The sequence below is a fragment of the Equus asinus genome, chromosome 3, assembly GCF_041296235.1.
Source record: "Equus asinus isolate D_3611 breed Donkey chromosome 3, EquAss-T2T_v2, whole genome shotgun sequence".
NCBI lineage: Eukaryota > Metazoa > Chordata > Mammalia > Perissodactyla > Equidae > Equus > Equus asinus.
Window position 1 is genome coordinate 79,641,400 of NC_091792.1, and position 15,298 is coordinate 79,656,697.

At 40.3% G+C, this 15,298-nt stretch overlaps 1 protein-coding gene and 1 long non-coding RNA gene across 6 annotated transcripts in view; one reads left to right on the top strand and one right to left on the bottom strand.

The window, feature by feature from the left end:
• The window catches only part of LOC139044825 (uncharacterized), a 98,354-nt gene that overhangs the window by 58,208 nt on the left and 24,848 nt on the right, over positions 1 to 15,298 (top strand). Inside the window, exon 2 of the long non-coding RNA XR_011502091.1 lies at positions 4,956 to 5,093. This is a non-coding gene — a long non-coding RNA (uncharacterized lncRNA). The remainder of the gene's footprint in view (positions 1 to 4,955; positions 5,094 to 15,298) is intronic.
• The window catches only part of BANK1 (B cell scaffold protein with ankyrin repeats 1), a 314,872-nt gene continuing 312,346 nt past the window's right edge, over positions 12,773 to 15,298 (bottom strand). For all 5 annotated transcript variants that reach the window (XM_044766386.2, XM_044766385.2, XM_044766384.2 and 2 more), the window contains 3 exons: positions 15,056 to 15,111; positions 13,752 to 13,816; positions 12,773 to 13,500 (listed from right to left, as the gene is read on the bottom strand). In XM_044766386.2, the coding sequence (XP_044622321.2) occupies positions 13,757 to 13,816; positions 15,056 to 15,111 (116 nt within the window). In that variant the 3' untranslated portion in view covers positions 12,773 to 13,500; positions 13,752 to 13,756. The remainder of the gene's footprint in view (positions 13,501 to 13,751; positions 13,817 to 15,055; positions 15,112 to 15,298) is intronic.

Here is a 15,298-nt window from a genome sequence, read left to right on the forward strand (position 1 = left end):
CACTACACTATTATGACGTTTGACAACTACTGAAATTCCAGCGATTTTATGTCCTTACTCATGTGTTTTTGCTAGTTGTAGCCTTTAAGTTCCAATATTGAGGCCTGAGAGTTTTAGCAAATATTTCACTAAATCTTGTGAGTTTGTTGCTCTGTAATTGGCATCTATACCCAAATCTCTCTGCTCACTTGGGCTGTCTATTTCCATGAGATGTGTGGCTTAAAGTGTGTCTGAGAGTCGTGACTGATCTCCGTCTTATAGCTGAGGTTATGCAAAATTTGTGCTATTTCTGATCTATGTTTTGCTAACGTTTTTCTTAAACTTTTCGTCAAAATATGTCCCACACTGTGTATCAAGTCCATCCTCATCTCTAAGATGAAGGCTGTTCTTAGGAAGTGGACCCCATTTCAAGCCTATCTGGGAGGACATGGTTGTGGGGCAGGGAGGGAATGCCAGCTATGGATGGGAAGAAATCAATGGCTTTTCTGCCTGCAAGTCCAGTTTTCCTTCCCAACATGGTGGTGGCAACATTCCAATTCTAATATAATCCCATCAGGAGGAAGCATCTGGGACTCAGCTCTCAGCCCAAGCGCAGCACTTGGCCAGCATGTTTGGGAGGGATGCTCAGCTGCAGACACCTGCAGCATTTCATCTGCTTCTAGAAGTGGTGACTCGGTCAACCTGGACGGCTAGACAGACAGAAGATGCCCTGAAGTGCCTCCTGGGCTTTGCTCCCTTCTTCCTCTCAGGGCTCACCAGGATGGGATATTTTCACTCTGAGAGGAAAGAACTGTGAAGAGGCATCAGGAAGGCAGCTTTTGACATTGAAATGACACCTTTCTAGATGGAAAACAAAAAGATGCACATTATGGGTGCTTTAAAGAAAAGAGATTTCGAAACTGGCTTTGGGATGGCTTTTTTGAACCAGTCTCCCAGTCCAATGCAGTTCCTTTCAAATTTAATCTCGTGTCCACTGAAGCCAGGCCTTCTGTCCTCTACCCCAGGATCAAGTCTGGACATGCTTATTTGTGTAGCCACTTTGCTAAGGGTTTCCTCCAAATAAGTTGGCCACTCCCTTCTGCAGAGGTAAGGATGCTTTCCAAAAGATGAAGATAAGGTTGGAATAAATTACTGTGAACCTTAAGAGGATTAGTGTCCTTATCATTGGTATTAGAAAGAGTACTGTTAATAAAAAATATTTTGAGACTCAGTTCCAAAAAGCAGTCGGTAATTCTGTTTAGGGATGCAGAATCAGAAAATGAGTTGCTGCTACTACTAGTTTTCATCCATTTCACTCCTGAATTAGGCTGCCACTAAGCCTTTTGAAGGAGAATCAGAGCTGTTTGTTCTTCTCACTGAGTGAGTGAAACTGCTTCTCAAAGAACTGTGTCAGGGTGGGGCCCAGGGCAAAGGTTTACTGTTACAATTCTGGCAAAGGCAAGTTTGAGGCCCAAAAGCACGTTCACTGAAAAATTGCGCGTGGACGTCTCAGTACTGGGCTGTGAGTGTGCATCTGTGTGCCGAGGTTTACTCAGACCTGCAGCTAGAGGAAGAAAGCTGATTTAGTGCCATTTCCACACGCAGCAGCACCTGAGAGTCCTGTTCGCGTTATGGCGTCAGGCAGGCACTTGGAGCGCTTCTCATCCACCCAGCCGGCCTTAAAAATACACCATTTCTATTATGAAACAAGGAAGATTCTCTGCTGGAAAAGTTTGAGTATTTCTGGAACTCAATAGATTTAATACCAGTTGTATTATCGTTGATTTAATCGTTTAATACATTTAGGTGAAACTAAGTTTTTTATTTGAAATTATATTCCTTAATAGAGTTAATGAAATGATAATACTGAGAAGTAAGTTGTTTATTTAGAGCAGCACATACAGAAGCAGATCTTCATTTGATTTCCTTCCCAGATCTCTAAATTGAGCCGTATTTCCCCCACTTAGAGCTCTTCTCCTTTCGGCACTTTGGTGGAATGGTGCATATTTAAAGACTGGTATTTTGGAATTCCGCAAACCACATAAGTGTTTTTGCTGGGAGAGGTTATTTCTGTTAGTTGCCTTCTTTACTTACAAGTTGACTATAAAACATCATAAAGTTTATGTCCTATATAAATTGCTTTAATTATGTTGGGTTTATGTAACTTTTTCTTGTTTGTATACGCTAAATGTACGCATGCGATTTTCTCTAAAAATTCGAGAACCTTGTTGAATGTCATGGTAAATAAATACAACCACGTTTAAGTGAAAGTATTTATTCTTGCTAGTCTTATTTAAGTCTAGATTGCTAAGATCATTGTCTTTGCACGATGATACTTCATTTTGCTAATTAAGTGGAAAGAACAGGACAGTATTCTCATCAAAGCAATCCCAGATGGCAAGTATAATTTTTAGACTTCCAGTTTACCAACATAAGAATCCTTCCTACCCTCTCCTCTGTCCTACAGAAACAAACATAGCCCAGATGCCATGATAAATGTGTGGGATTCATCCTATATCCTTGCAGGAACATTTGTCATGGCCAACTCTAATTTAAGACCGAGAAATGCTTTCAGCTGTTTCTATCTACTTGCTAAATCAAATGACAGTATCAGAAAGAAATTCGAGGAATTTTGATATGACTGAGGAGCCAATATATAATGAAAATCCCAGCAAAAAAATAAAAATGCCTGCATAATACTTACAAGACACATTTTTGCTTGTCCAGTATTCTGCAGTCAGATTTGACTTTGTCAAATAAAATATAGCAAAATGTCAAGGAAGTTAAAAGATCTAAGCCTTGCAAACTTTAATTACACTGTTGCTGTCTGGTCAACTGATACGACAGTTGCACATAGCATTTAAGCCCCTCTGGACATTTTCATTTTATTGAGTATCTCTATGTCCTTTCTGTTTTAATACCCTTCCATTCTAACTGTCTTAACCATGCACAGACCATTGAGTATGAAAAGAACTGAAGAAATGTCCCACCTGCCTTCCTCATTTATGTGCATTTCAGGATTGGTGATAGTGTTATGGTAAACACTAAGATATCCTAAAACTCTTGTGTTACCATGTAGTATCCCGCTCTTGACTTGTCAAGGACTTGATTTAATTTATTTTGGCAAATATTTATAGAGTGTTCAGAAAGTGGCGTGGTTGATGATATGAGGGGCATTTTACTCATGGGTAGATAACAAAATGCGTAAAGTGTTGGAGACAAGAGAATAAAAGAGAATACACTAACTTAGGATAAGCCTGCTCTGCTCTGTGCTTTCTGTTCATTTACATGCTTGTATGTACTAACTGGGCTCTTGTTTATATGCCCACTGTATGCAAAACTTTGGGTTGGGCAAGTGAAAAACATCATATGACCAGTTATGTAGGAAAGGACTTCTGTGTTACAGATATATAATGAATTTCTTGAGCAAATAATAAGACTAATGGCTCATAATTGTCATTAGTAATAATTTAAATTATATATTTCCTAGGGCTGCTGTAACAAAGTATCCCAAACTGGGTGCTTAAAACAACAGAAATGTATGTCTCACAGTTCTGATGAATATCATATTAGATTGATTTGAAAGTTGGACTTATGCCAGGAGGAGTAAGGTCTTATTTTATGAATCAGGTAACCCAGGAGATGACCTGATAACATTTACTCATTTAACAAACATCAAGTAAGCACCTAAAGTGAGAATTGATCAACAGGGTAAGCAGACTGGAAATTTCAGTTAAGAAAAATGTTTGACAAAATTCTAGTTACTGAAAAGCCGGGTTAAATTAGGCTCTTGATGCGACTCAGTGTACCAGTCAGAATTCCATTTAGAAAACAGGAAACACTCTAGATATTTCAATCAAAAAGGAATTTAATATAGGGATCTAAGAGCTTATAAAATCTTTCAAAGAGCTAGAGAAGTTGTTTCAGGTGAAGGCTGCTGTAGCCAAGATCCAGAAGTCAGGAAGCAGCTGCGCCTGCCACCACCCCAGATGCCACTGCTACTGCCTCAGACTTGTGAGGCTGGTGACCAGGCCCTCAAATGTGCATCCCATTGACCAGAGACACCAACACGAGTCGGGTCTTCGCGCCAGCCTCCACAGCAGCGGGGTAGCTTCTGCAGGTTTTTAGGGAGATGAACAAAAATGCCAGGACGCCTTCCTCATACTATTCTAGCTTCACGGGCAACTTCACAGGTAGCTGAAACCTAACTTCGTCAGAACAGGATACTTATCCCCATAGATTAAAGGACTGTAAACGTACAATCCCGAGATTTATTTTTAAATAAAATTTCAGTTTCTGTATTTAGTACAAAGAGAAATATCACCACCTCGTTTATAGTGTCCCTGATGACACTGAATCCAGCTTTACCTAACTATTTGTTGTATTTCAAGATGAAAGTTGCCTAACGATGATGATGATGATGATGATGACGATGATGATGATAATTCAATGTTTACTGAGCACTTTCCAAGTTTTAAGTGTTTCATATTACTTATTTAATCTTCACAACTACCCAATGAAATTGCACTACTCATAGGTCCATTTTACCCATGTGGAAACCGAGAGATTGTCTTGACCAATGCCATACAACCCACCGAGCCTTATCCTCCTGTCTTCTCCATCTTGATAAATACCATCATCCACCAAATCGCTCACATCAAAAAATTCAAGCATTACTCATTCTTTTTTCTTATCCTCACATTAAACCCCTCAACAAGTGCTGTTGACTCTACAACCAAAATATGTCTAAAATCTGCCTCTTCTCTCTGTCACCTCAGTTATCACCCCCGTCCAAACTTGCTATTATCTTGTGAAAACCACACCACACCCTGACTGGTCATCTTGCCTCTACTCTTGACTCTACAATCCATTCTCTGTTCTGCAATGAGAATACATTTTTTTTGATTAAAACATTCCAATGGCTTTTCACTGTACCTGGAATAAAATCCAAACTTCTTCCATGACGTTCCTCCTAGGTACCACCATGAACTCATCTGAGTCTCTCATCCTGGGAGAGGCTGGAAACTGGAGATGAAGGTGCCAGCAGCATCGGTGGCTTCTGAGGACCGTGAGGAAACTATCTGCTCCAAGCCTCTCTCCTGGGCTTATCGAAGGTGTTTTCTCTTTGTGTGTTCATGTCATCTTCCATCTGTACATGTCTGTGTCCAAATTCCCTCTTCTCATAAGAACGCCAGTCGTGTTGCTTTCGGACTCACTCCAATGACCTCATTTTAACTTAAACGCTTCTGTAAAGACCCGTCTCTGAATACGTTCGGAGGGGTGGGGCTTAGGGCTTCACCAGGAATTTTTGCGGGACACATTTCATTCCATAAAACTGATCTTTCCATTTTCAGAAAATGCCCAGTTCACTCGTTCTTGCCCCGGGGCCTTTACACTGGGTTGGTCCTCTATCTTGAGCGCTGTCCTCGCTTCTCTTCTCATGCTACACCCGCCAATTGTTTTGTTCGTTGCTCAGACGTCTTTCCTTAAAGACATCTTCCCTGATCACCTAAACTGAGGAAGCCACTGAGTCGATTTCTGTCTCACCACTCTAGTTTAGTTTTCTGGCATAACACTTATCATTTTCTGATATTTTCTATTTGTTATTTTGTTTCTTCGCTTATTATCTGTTTTCCCCAAACCTTACTAAAATGTAAGCTCTGTGCGGGTAGAGATCCTGACTGTCTTGTTCAATGTTTTATCACAGCACCTAAAACAGTGTCTGGCCTGGCACACGGGAGGAAAAGGAAAGAAAGAGAGAAAGAAAGAGAGACAAAGAGAGAGAGACGGGGGCAGGGAGAGAAGGAAAGGAAGGAAGCAAGGCTGGGAGGACAGAAGCGAGGACTCAAGTCCGGGTCTACGTCACTCCTAGATTTTCACCACGGGGCTGCTCTAGGAAGAATGTTCTCCAATATTAAAGAGAATTTAAAGGACCACTTTGATTGCCAGGGAAAGAATGAGTGATTTAAGTTAGAAGATGAAATTTCAGTTTTTTGGAATTTTTGGTTGTTTTGTGGGTGTCATTGTTAGCCGTGTTGAATCCCATGACAAGTCTGCGTAATTCTGGGAAGAATCCTAAATTAGCAAATGTAACGAAACTTGCTAAGTTCAAAAAAGGCATACAGACAGCTTATTATTCACACCGCTCATTGCTGGCTCCCATTTCTTTGTTTCCAGGGCCAAATGAGCATCTATCCTGAGGCAGCTGTGACACTGGAGGGAACTAGGTAAACATGAATGTAAGAGGATATGTGGGTGGAAACAGGACCAGAAGAGCCTAGAGGAGATATTACAATTTACTGAAATACAGCAAAGGCATACAAGGGATTCATTTCTTGGTAGGTTACTAGAAGAAATGGCAGAAATTGTTTGCTAGTATGGAGAAGGATCATGGATAGGTCAAGGAAAAGAACCTTCTCTTAGCAATGTCCTTGTTAACATGTAAGGATAAGATCTGTGTAGGAAGGTCCCACTGGTTCCTAGAGCTTGTTTTCAACAGTTTGTAATATAAAATTTCAGTGTTTGGTGGTACGGCAGGTAAAATCCTAAGGTGGCACCCATGATCCCACCTGCTGGTGTCCACATCCTGGGTTAGCCCTTTCCCCCATGAGTGTGGGTGGGGCCTTTGATTTGCTTCTAGAGGACAGAGCATGGCAAAGTGAAGGGGTTTTTCGGATGTAATTAAGGTCCCAAATCAGTGGACTGTGAGATAAGACAAAGGCCTATTATCTTGAATGAGCCTGATCTCATCAGAAGAAAGCCTGGAAATGAGGGACTGGGCCCCCCTGAGGTGAGAGACCGTCCTGTGGGCTCGATGGAGTAAACAGTCATGTTGATGATGTCCACATGGCAAGTAATTGCATGAGGCCTCTAGGACCAAGGGTGACCTCCACCCAGAGAAATCGGATGCTCTCAGTCGTACGGACACAAGGAAATGAGTTCTGCTGACAACTTGAATGAGCCTGGAAGCACCTCAGTCTCTAGTTGAGCATCCAGATGAAAATCTAGCCTGCTTGACACTTGACTGTGGGCCTGTGAGACCCTGTGCAGAAGACCCAGCCTAGCTGTGCCCACATTTGTGACCCAGGGAAAGTCTGAGATAGTAAATGTGTTATTTTAAGTTGTTAGGTTTGTGACAATTCATTATGTAGCACAGAATACACGTAGCTTCAAAATTAAGAACAAAGATGAGGGCTTAGACTTGGACAATTAATTCCTATCTCATTTGCTACATTCTTTCCAGTTTCTTGTCCCTAGTGTAGCTGAAGTGTTCATTTCAAAATGCAAATATGACATCTTCTTTACTAAAAATTCATTTATGATTTCCATTTTTTTTCTGGAAAAATCAGAATCCTTAATATTGCCCTGCATGGTCCAGTCTTATCATACTCTATGTTCCCCTTTGCTCTCTGTGCTCTAGGTGTACTGACTGCATTTAGGTTCTCAGATGCTCTTTGTTTCCTTCTGCCACAGGGCCTTTGCACTTGCTATTCCCTCTGGTCTTAAACTATTGCCATTTTTTCATGATTTTAAACAATCTTTTCTTCAAATAAATTTTCCATCATAATCTGAAGAATATTGCTATTTCTGAAATGGGAATGCCATTTCAGAGGCTGAAACGTGAGCAGAACCTTCGTGGATATTTGCTTTTCTGGCTGAATAACTGGCTTATTCTTCAGGAAAGCATAATGCCTGCTTTTCTGTCATCTTTTTTCAAGACAGTGAAGAAGCATATAGTTTTCACAGTCATAGATGGGTTGTTTTGCTAAACCCTGAAAGATCATTTGTGACCAAAATCCAATTGGAAATGTATATAAATATCTCAGTTAAAATAAGTTCTATAGATCTGCTGTACAGCATTGTACCTATATTCAATAATAATGTCCTGTACACTCAAGAATTTAAGAGGGTATATTTTATGTTGTATTCTTACCAAAATAAAATAAGATAAAATAAAATGAAAACATCTCAGTCACAGTATGACAGTAGGTGGAAGCCAGGGTGAGGAGAACACGTGGTCATCTCAAGTAAGGTTCTTACGCGCTCCAGTGTCACTGTCAATGACAGGTCATCTGCCGGGATTCCCAAGTCTGCTGATGCAGAAGATCTGCGAGGTACTGGGCGTGACTTGCCATGTCCAAGTTACCTTATCCTGCAACATTACAACACATGCCAACGTCTTACCAGGATGCTTAAGACTCCTCAGTGTGATTGTAGGTGCTTTCATGGATTGTCAGGCACGAATGCCAAAACAGCACCAGTTCACACTTCCCCACTCTCCTCATGTTTCTTTTGCTCAAGTGAAGAAAAGAGAAAGTTCTGGAGGCTAAATTGCAGCACCTTTTTATCATAGTTGATCTAACATGTCCATGCTCAGCTTGAGAGACGAAAGAGACAGTCCATCAGAAATTGTTGGCTAATTTGCCAAGGGCTAATTTCTCTCTAAGGGTCACCTGTTGCAAAAGAGGGCAGAAGGCAATCTGAGCAGAACTACCCCACTGGTCTCCACGGATGCAGAAATCGCTTCAGTGTTTGACACGTTTCAATGCACAGTACCTCTGAATGTCTCACCAATTCTGAGTGGAACCAAGCTTGACATTGACTTGAAGACATACTAAGAATCATCCAACAGAAATTACAGTTTTGTTTTTTTGAGGAAGATTAGCCCTGAGCTAACATCTGCTGCCAATCCTCCTCTTTTTTTTTTTTGCTGAGGAAGACTGGCCCTGAGCTAACATCTGTGCCCATCTTCCTCTACTTTGTATGTGGGACGCCTGCCACAGCATGGCTTGACAAGCAGTGCGTAGGTCTGCACCTTGGATCTGAACCAGTGAACCCTGGGCTGCTGAAGCGGAACATGTGAACTTAACCATTACGCCACCCAGCCGGCCCCAGAAATTACAGTATTTTACTCAGAAATATGTTAACTAATTCATTTGTTTGAAGACAAGTGATCTTTATTCTGACTGAAGCTAACTTTTACTGTTTGCAAAATTCAGAACTTAATCTTTCACTTTATGCTAACCAAGTGCAAATCCTGAATGCCAAGTAAGTATCACGCATGCCGCCACTGCCTTCCCCTCCCTACACATTATCCACGGCAAACATCATTAACTGATCTTAACACAGTTTCCCACGGAACCCGGGTTTCAGGCTCCTTCTCAAATCACTGCTGCAAGCATCCGGTCGTCAGTGTTTCTTTTTCCACTAAGAGGAAAACGAGGCTAGCTTCCATATACAAAAAATGTAAGGCAGTATTTCTTTGTTGCAGAGTTAGTCTTTAATACTTGGATGTCTACTATGCTATTCTAGAAGGAACTAAAATACATAGCACTTTCCGAACTCACTTGATCGCAGACCCCTTTCTTAATGCAGTACCCATGGGTTCTCTGTAACACAGCGTGAACAGCACTGCTGTAGCACCTTACTGTTGATGGCTTTTTCCACTTGAGGCTTCTGACATGCATGGGTGATTCACATAGTCATTCAACGTTTTGCAATCATTCGTTTTTCTAATAATGATGTGGATTTGACATACGCTGTAAGGCTGTGCTGAAGAGCCAGTCAGATAACATGCCAACCTAGTGTATCACACAGTATTCACATTACAAAGAGGATTATTTTTTGCAAACTATCTTCATTGACCATTTACTCCAAGCCAAAGTGTTCTAAGTACTTACGTCTCATGTAAGTAGAGTGACCGTATATCCCACCTTATGCCTGAGGTAGTCCCAGCCGATGCCTGCTTCTCCATTGTACCTATTAACGCTACTCTCTTATACCATCAACCTGTCCTCTTTGGATGATTAATTAATTAAACGATCTCCTTACATTTAGTTCTCAAACAACCTATGCTAACGTTGGTATTATTACCCGCATCTTACCGATGATTAAATAGGGCTCAGGGAGACTGAAAAACTGGCTTAGTTTACACAGCTAGGACAGAGCTGAGCCAATATTCAAACTGGGTCAGTCTTACCTCAAAGCTTACACTCTCGAATGCAGTACTGCACTGTTCATTTAAATGCACAATGCCATTTAATATCTATAAAATTATGTAAGAAGCAATATTATCTGCATTTTGAAGATGAGAATATTGAGAAAATCATACACTGTAGTTTATAAATTTGAAGTCTAGTGTATTGAGAATCTCGCTTTTTGCTGTCTTCTGTGTGATAGTCCCTGCCTTTAAAGGTCAGTCTCACAAAATAAGGCAGGCCAACGAATGTGGCCGGCAGGTACAGCTACAGAAGGGCTGCAAATAGGGCCTCATACCAGCTCTGCACTATTCAGCTGGGACCCGCTAGGCCAGGCTCATGATGCAGCTCTCTCTCCTAATATTTACCCGTTTAGAAAGCAATTCGCAGTAAAATTCAGGTAAGTCCAAGTTATTAAAATCAGACCCCTTGAGCATTATAGGAAACAAGAAGGAATTCAGATGAGCAGATAGTGTACAAATAGGATAGAATAATGATTCAAGTTACAAGGTCATTCTCATTAGAAAAATCCTGAGAAGAGTCTCATTGTCTAAGAATTGCAGTCTCCATTGGTAGAGAAATCTAATGGTTAATTTATGAAAATGTATTAGAGTTACCCATTCTTTGGAGTTTTCAATGATCCCTTTAAACTTAAGCCACATGCACTTCAAAATAAAGATGCTTATCTACGCTATCAAAGGGGTTTCCACCTTCAGAAAATTCTGTATAAAGTTAACTTTTTATTTTAACAACATTCCTTAAGGATTAATCCCATTTTACTTTATAGTCTCGATCAGGGGTTTTTTTTTTTTTTTTAAAGATTTTATTTTTTTCCTTCTTTTCCCCAAAGCCCCCCGGTACATAGTTGTGTATTCTTCGTTGTGGGTTCCTCTAGTTGTGGCATGTGGGACGCTGCCTCAGCGTGGTCTGACGAGCAGTGCCATGTCCGCGCCCAGGATTCGAACCGACGAAACACTGGGCCGCCTGCAGCGGAGCGCGCGAACTTAACCACTCGGCCACGGGGCCAGCCCCTAGATCAGGGTTTTTTAACCTCGGCACGTTTGATGTTTTGGACTGGAGAATTCTTTGTCCTGTGTATTATGGGGTGTTTATTCGCACCCCTTCTCTCTACACATGAGATGCCAGGAATACCTTCTCCATAGTCAGGACAATCAAAAATGTCTCCAAATTCAGATATTGCCAAATGTCCAGGGCAAGGAGAGCAGCATTGCCTTATTTGAGAACCATTTGTCTCGATGCTTCCTTCTTTATTATCTTATAGAATTGAGTAGGTAGAAAAGAAGGGAATTAATATTAAACATAAAACTCCTTTGATAATATTCAGTACCAGTTCAAATTTATCTAGAAGTCAGAATCCTGGTAAATTTAAGAACCTGAGGGAGGAGCTGACTCTTGCCTAAAGTTAGGAGGAATGGCGTAGGAACAAATCTTATTTGAGGAAGGGATGATGGGAAAGATAAGGCATATTAGCTGTTCAGGCTTCTAGATTCAGCAGAGATCTTCATAAGATCTCCCAGGTAGGTCCTTTCTTTCTGGCAGTGACTACGGCTCCTTGAGAAATGCCTCAAACCTCTAAGGAAAGTTCACATCTTTCTAGTTTACTTCCCTGTCCCTTTGCCCCTGTCCTCTGATCTCTTCCATCACTAAGGCAAAGTTTCGCTTATGTGGCTTAAATTTGAGGGACAGTATTTTTACATGTTAGGGATGAAGCCTGGAGATTAAAAAATATTGCTTCCCTATGAAGCATTTTTATTTGGGATTATTCCTAAATTGGGATGACCCTTCCTCTGCCTTTGCACTTCTCTACTTTTCATCTCTTCTTTCCATTCAACAGCTATGATATGGACTCCTCCTGACCCCCAACTCTGACCTTCTCTAACCATGGTCCTCCCTCTGGCAAAGCCCAGTCAGTCACTGATGGAGAGGAGCCGCGGGAAAGGAAGTAGAGGAGGCCCTCGGTTGTTTTTAGGTTTCTTTGTCCATGTTTCTTTGTGATGACAAAGTAGTAAGATTTCAAGGGCCAGAGTGGCTAGGGAAAGAGGCTGTTAAGGGCACTTTTTGCCAGGGTTTGATTCTAGTTAGCCCGGTTCATAAGGCGAGGATTTGGAGGCCCTGATTTGAGATTTCTGTCTATGGTAAAGACTTGAATCCCTGCTCCCACCCTTAACTGCGTCTCAGGTAAGAAGCGATCTAATTGCTTTATAATGAGGGAAGTTGACATTTTACCTGTCACTGGATGGCGCATTTTTAATAAGAAGAAAGCCAATGGTGGAACTATAGGCATCAGTCCTAGGTCAATATGGGAGTTCTTACTTTAGAGATGGATACATATATTTCAATTTTATAGATGGAGAAAATGATAGAAAAGTAGTCAGTTTTCCTATTGCTTTTCCTAACTCTTTGGGTGGGACAGTCCACAAAGGCGGGGCCTCACTGTGTGGAAGGGCATGCGGTTTCTTGAAAGCTTGGATGTGAAACTATGGACTGAATTTACAAATGTCATAATCAATAGCACCTTCTCTTAGGGATTAATCCAACTAATGTATTATTTTGTAAAACTTGAGCTTATTTGAGAATGTTCACAGTCTTGAGAGACCTATGATCAATGTTTGGCAGACCCACTTTAAATAGACATTGCCAGAAAAAATTGTTTGTGTTTACCTTATGGGCTCTACATGGTGAAATTAATCACGTTTATTTTATTTTTTTAAATTTTGGTAGACTTCTCTCTGAAAACTGGTAGGAAGATGAATTTAGTGGTTAATTCTTATGTATTGATTTTGAAAAGTCAGATATAGCTTTAAACATTCATTTTATTTGCAGAAATTGTGCATGGAAATCACAGAATGGTAAAACTGTATTCTATTCTAGGCTAGTAAATTGTTTCCAAAAAATAAGTTGAGGAAATTGGAAGCCTTTTAATAAGGAATACGGGTTATAGAAATGTATATTAAAATGAGTACAGAAAAATAGAATGTTCTCAGGGTTATATGCAAATAAGCACTAAATAAGGGGAGGTTTCCGCACACATGATGTGACAATAATAATTAGAGCTCTGAATGCGAGAAATTCAGAAAATGGACCAACAGTTTAAAAGGCAAATATGTCCTAAACAAATTTGTGTTATCATGGTTTATTCTAAGGATGGGAGGAGTACACTCTCAAGGTTAGTGCCTCAAACAGGCCAAATAACTTTGCTCCAGAGCATTTACTCCTCTGCTCTCGTTTTCCTTTAATTTTCAAAATGGGACATAGCCGCCTCAGTGGCAAAGTGCACTGTAAAATACAAGAATTTTCAAAGAATGCAATTGCTCTATGGCATTCAATTTTAATCTCTATATACCCATCCAAGGCAGGTACAATGCCAATAAATTGTGGCCACAACAAATGCGGAAAGCCAGAGGACTGCTTTTGCCTGCAGAGTACAGATTTGCCCTGAAGACAGCAGGCAGTCCAAATGCAAGCTTGCTTCACCCAGGGAGCACAGTGTCTGCAGATTCTTGCATTTCATTCATATAATAACCTGAAAATGAGATCACAGGAAATGTATTAGGGAATAATGGATCATCAATCGAAATTGATTAGCTAGCATAAAATCACCCCTATACATAAATCTTCCTAAGGAACAATCACCTTTAGCTTGAAAAATACATATGTTTACCCTTTCAGAAGAAGATAATGAAATATTTAAAGTATTCTGTTTTCTAGACAAATGATTCCTTCAAGTCCCCAATATGCCCGCTCTAGGTTCTAAAAAATACAGCTGATATTTACCTTCCTCAGTGATTCTTCCTGCAACAGAAGCCAAATTCCTTTTCAACTTGGAGTCGAGCAGGAAGCTAAGGAAAAAAATCAAAAAGATAAAGAGCTAGCATTTCTCCATATTAAGGCTGAACAAAGAAACTTGACGAAGTCATAGCAGCCTTTCACAGTCACGGCAAAACACCGTGGTGGAGGCAACGGGCAAGACGATCCTCCATCTTAAAAGGAAAGAACCACTACAGAACTCAACCGCAACGCAGTCCTGGAGTTCAAATTTGATTCCCATTTCGAGGGAGAATAGCGCGAGCAGTGGAATTTGCATGGTTTTCCTCTTATCCAAAATCTTGCTCTCAAACAAAAATGCCGGGCTTGTGGCGCTCCAGATGCCGTGGAAGGGTCTGTGTCTGGCAAAGATATTTTCATAAACTCCTGGGCCTAGGCAGCACCCAACAATTCTGCTACAGTCCAATGAGTCTAATGAGTCTATATACTGCAGGCTCATTAGTCTATAGCTCATGGGTGGGTCATAGAATGATCCAGAAATGCAAATACTTCAATCATTTCTTAAGGGTGAATGACTTCTACGATTACTTATGATTTACTTGAAACATAAGAGAACCTAAAGGGTTACTAAAATTTGGTAAACTAAAATGGGTTCACTATGAAAACTTACCCAGGGCTCTAATTCTGGATTTTAGCAAGAAATACGGCTGCCACATGTCCCTGGCTAAAAGTGCAAATTTCGCACATCACATATGTAGATGGTTGGAATAATATGATTTTTATGAAGAAAAGTTTGTGCTCAGGACATTATCAGTGTCGTCTTGAACTGGTCTTGGTTTTCAATTGCTGCTGTCTTTGCTTAATGTTATTTTTGGCTTCTTGTTAGCAATTTATTTTCAGTTAACTTTATAATGTAAAGTAATGCATATTTACATGAACAATATTTGGGCATGATATTTTTTCCTATAACTAGGCTCCAGGGGCTATATACACTGTGGTTCAAATAGACACACTGTATTGCTATCGCTAAAGGAGATGTACTCATAACTGTTCTGAGATTTATTGGGTCTGACCATGGTGAATTCAGACACACTTTCATCTTGGTGCCTTTTTCCTTTGAGTTCCTTCTTTGCTTTACTTCTTTCAATTACTGCTCATGGATTTTGCACACAAATGCCTATGTAACCTATTTTGTTCATATTTGATCGAATGCTTCAAAGCATAATCAGGATAGAAGGCTCTTATGTTCTTTTTCAAAAAAAAGGAAGTTCTTCTTTTCGCATTTTATAAAAATTAAGATAAACACAACCTACCTTATTGCCGAAGGGCATGCTATGTGACATATTTTCATTGTGGACACTTTCATTACCTAGAAATACAAACTCTGTTACTATCTCTTCAGTCATTCAGACATTTAATGATTCATTTATTCAGCACTTACAAAATATATATGTGCAAAGAGTAGCACATGAGTAAAGAGAAAAATTACTAAAGAGATAAAAAGGGCATATTGAAAAGGCATCCTTGGCAAGTATGCATTGAATTTCTCCTACCCA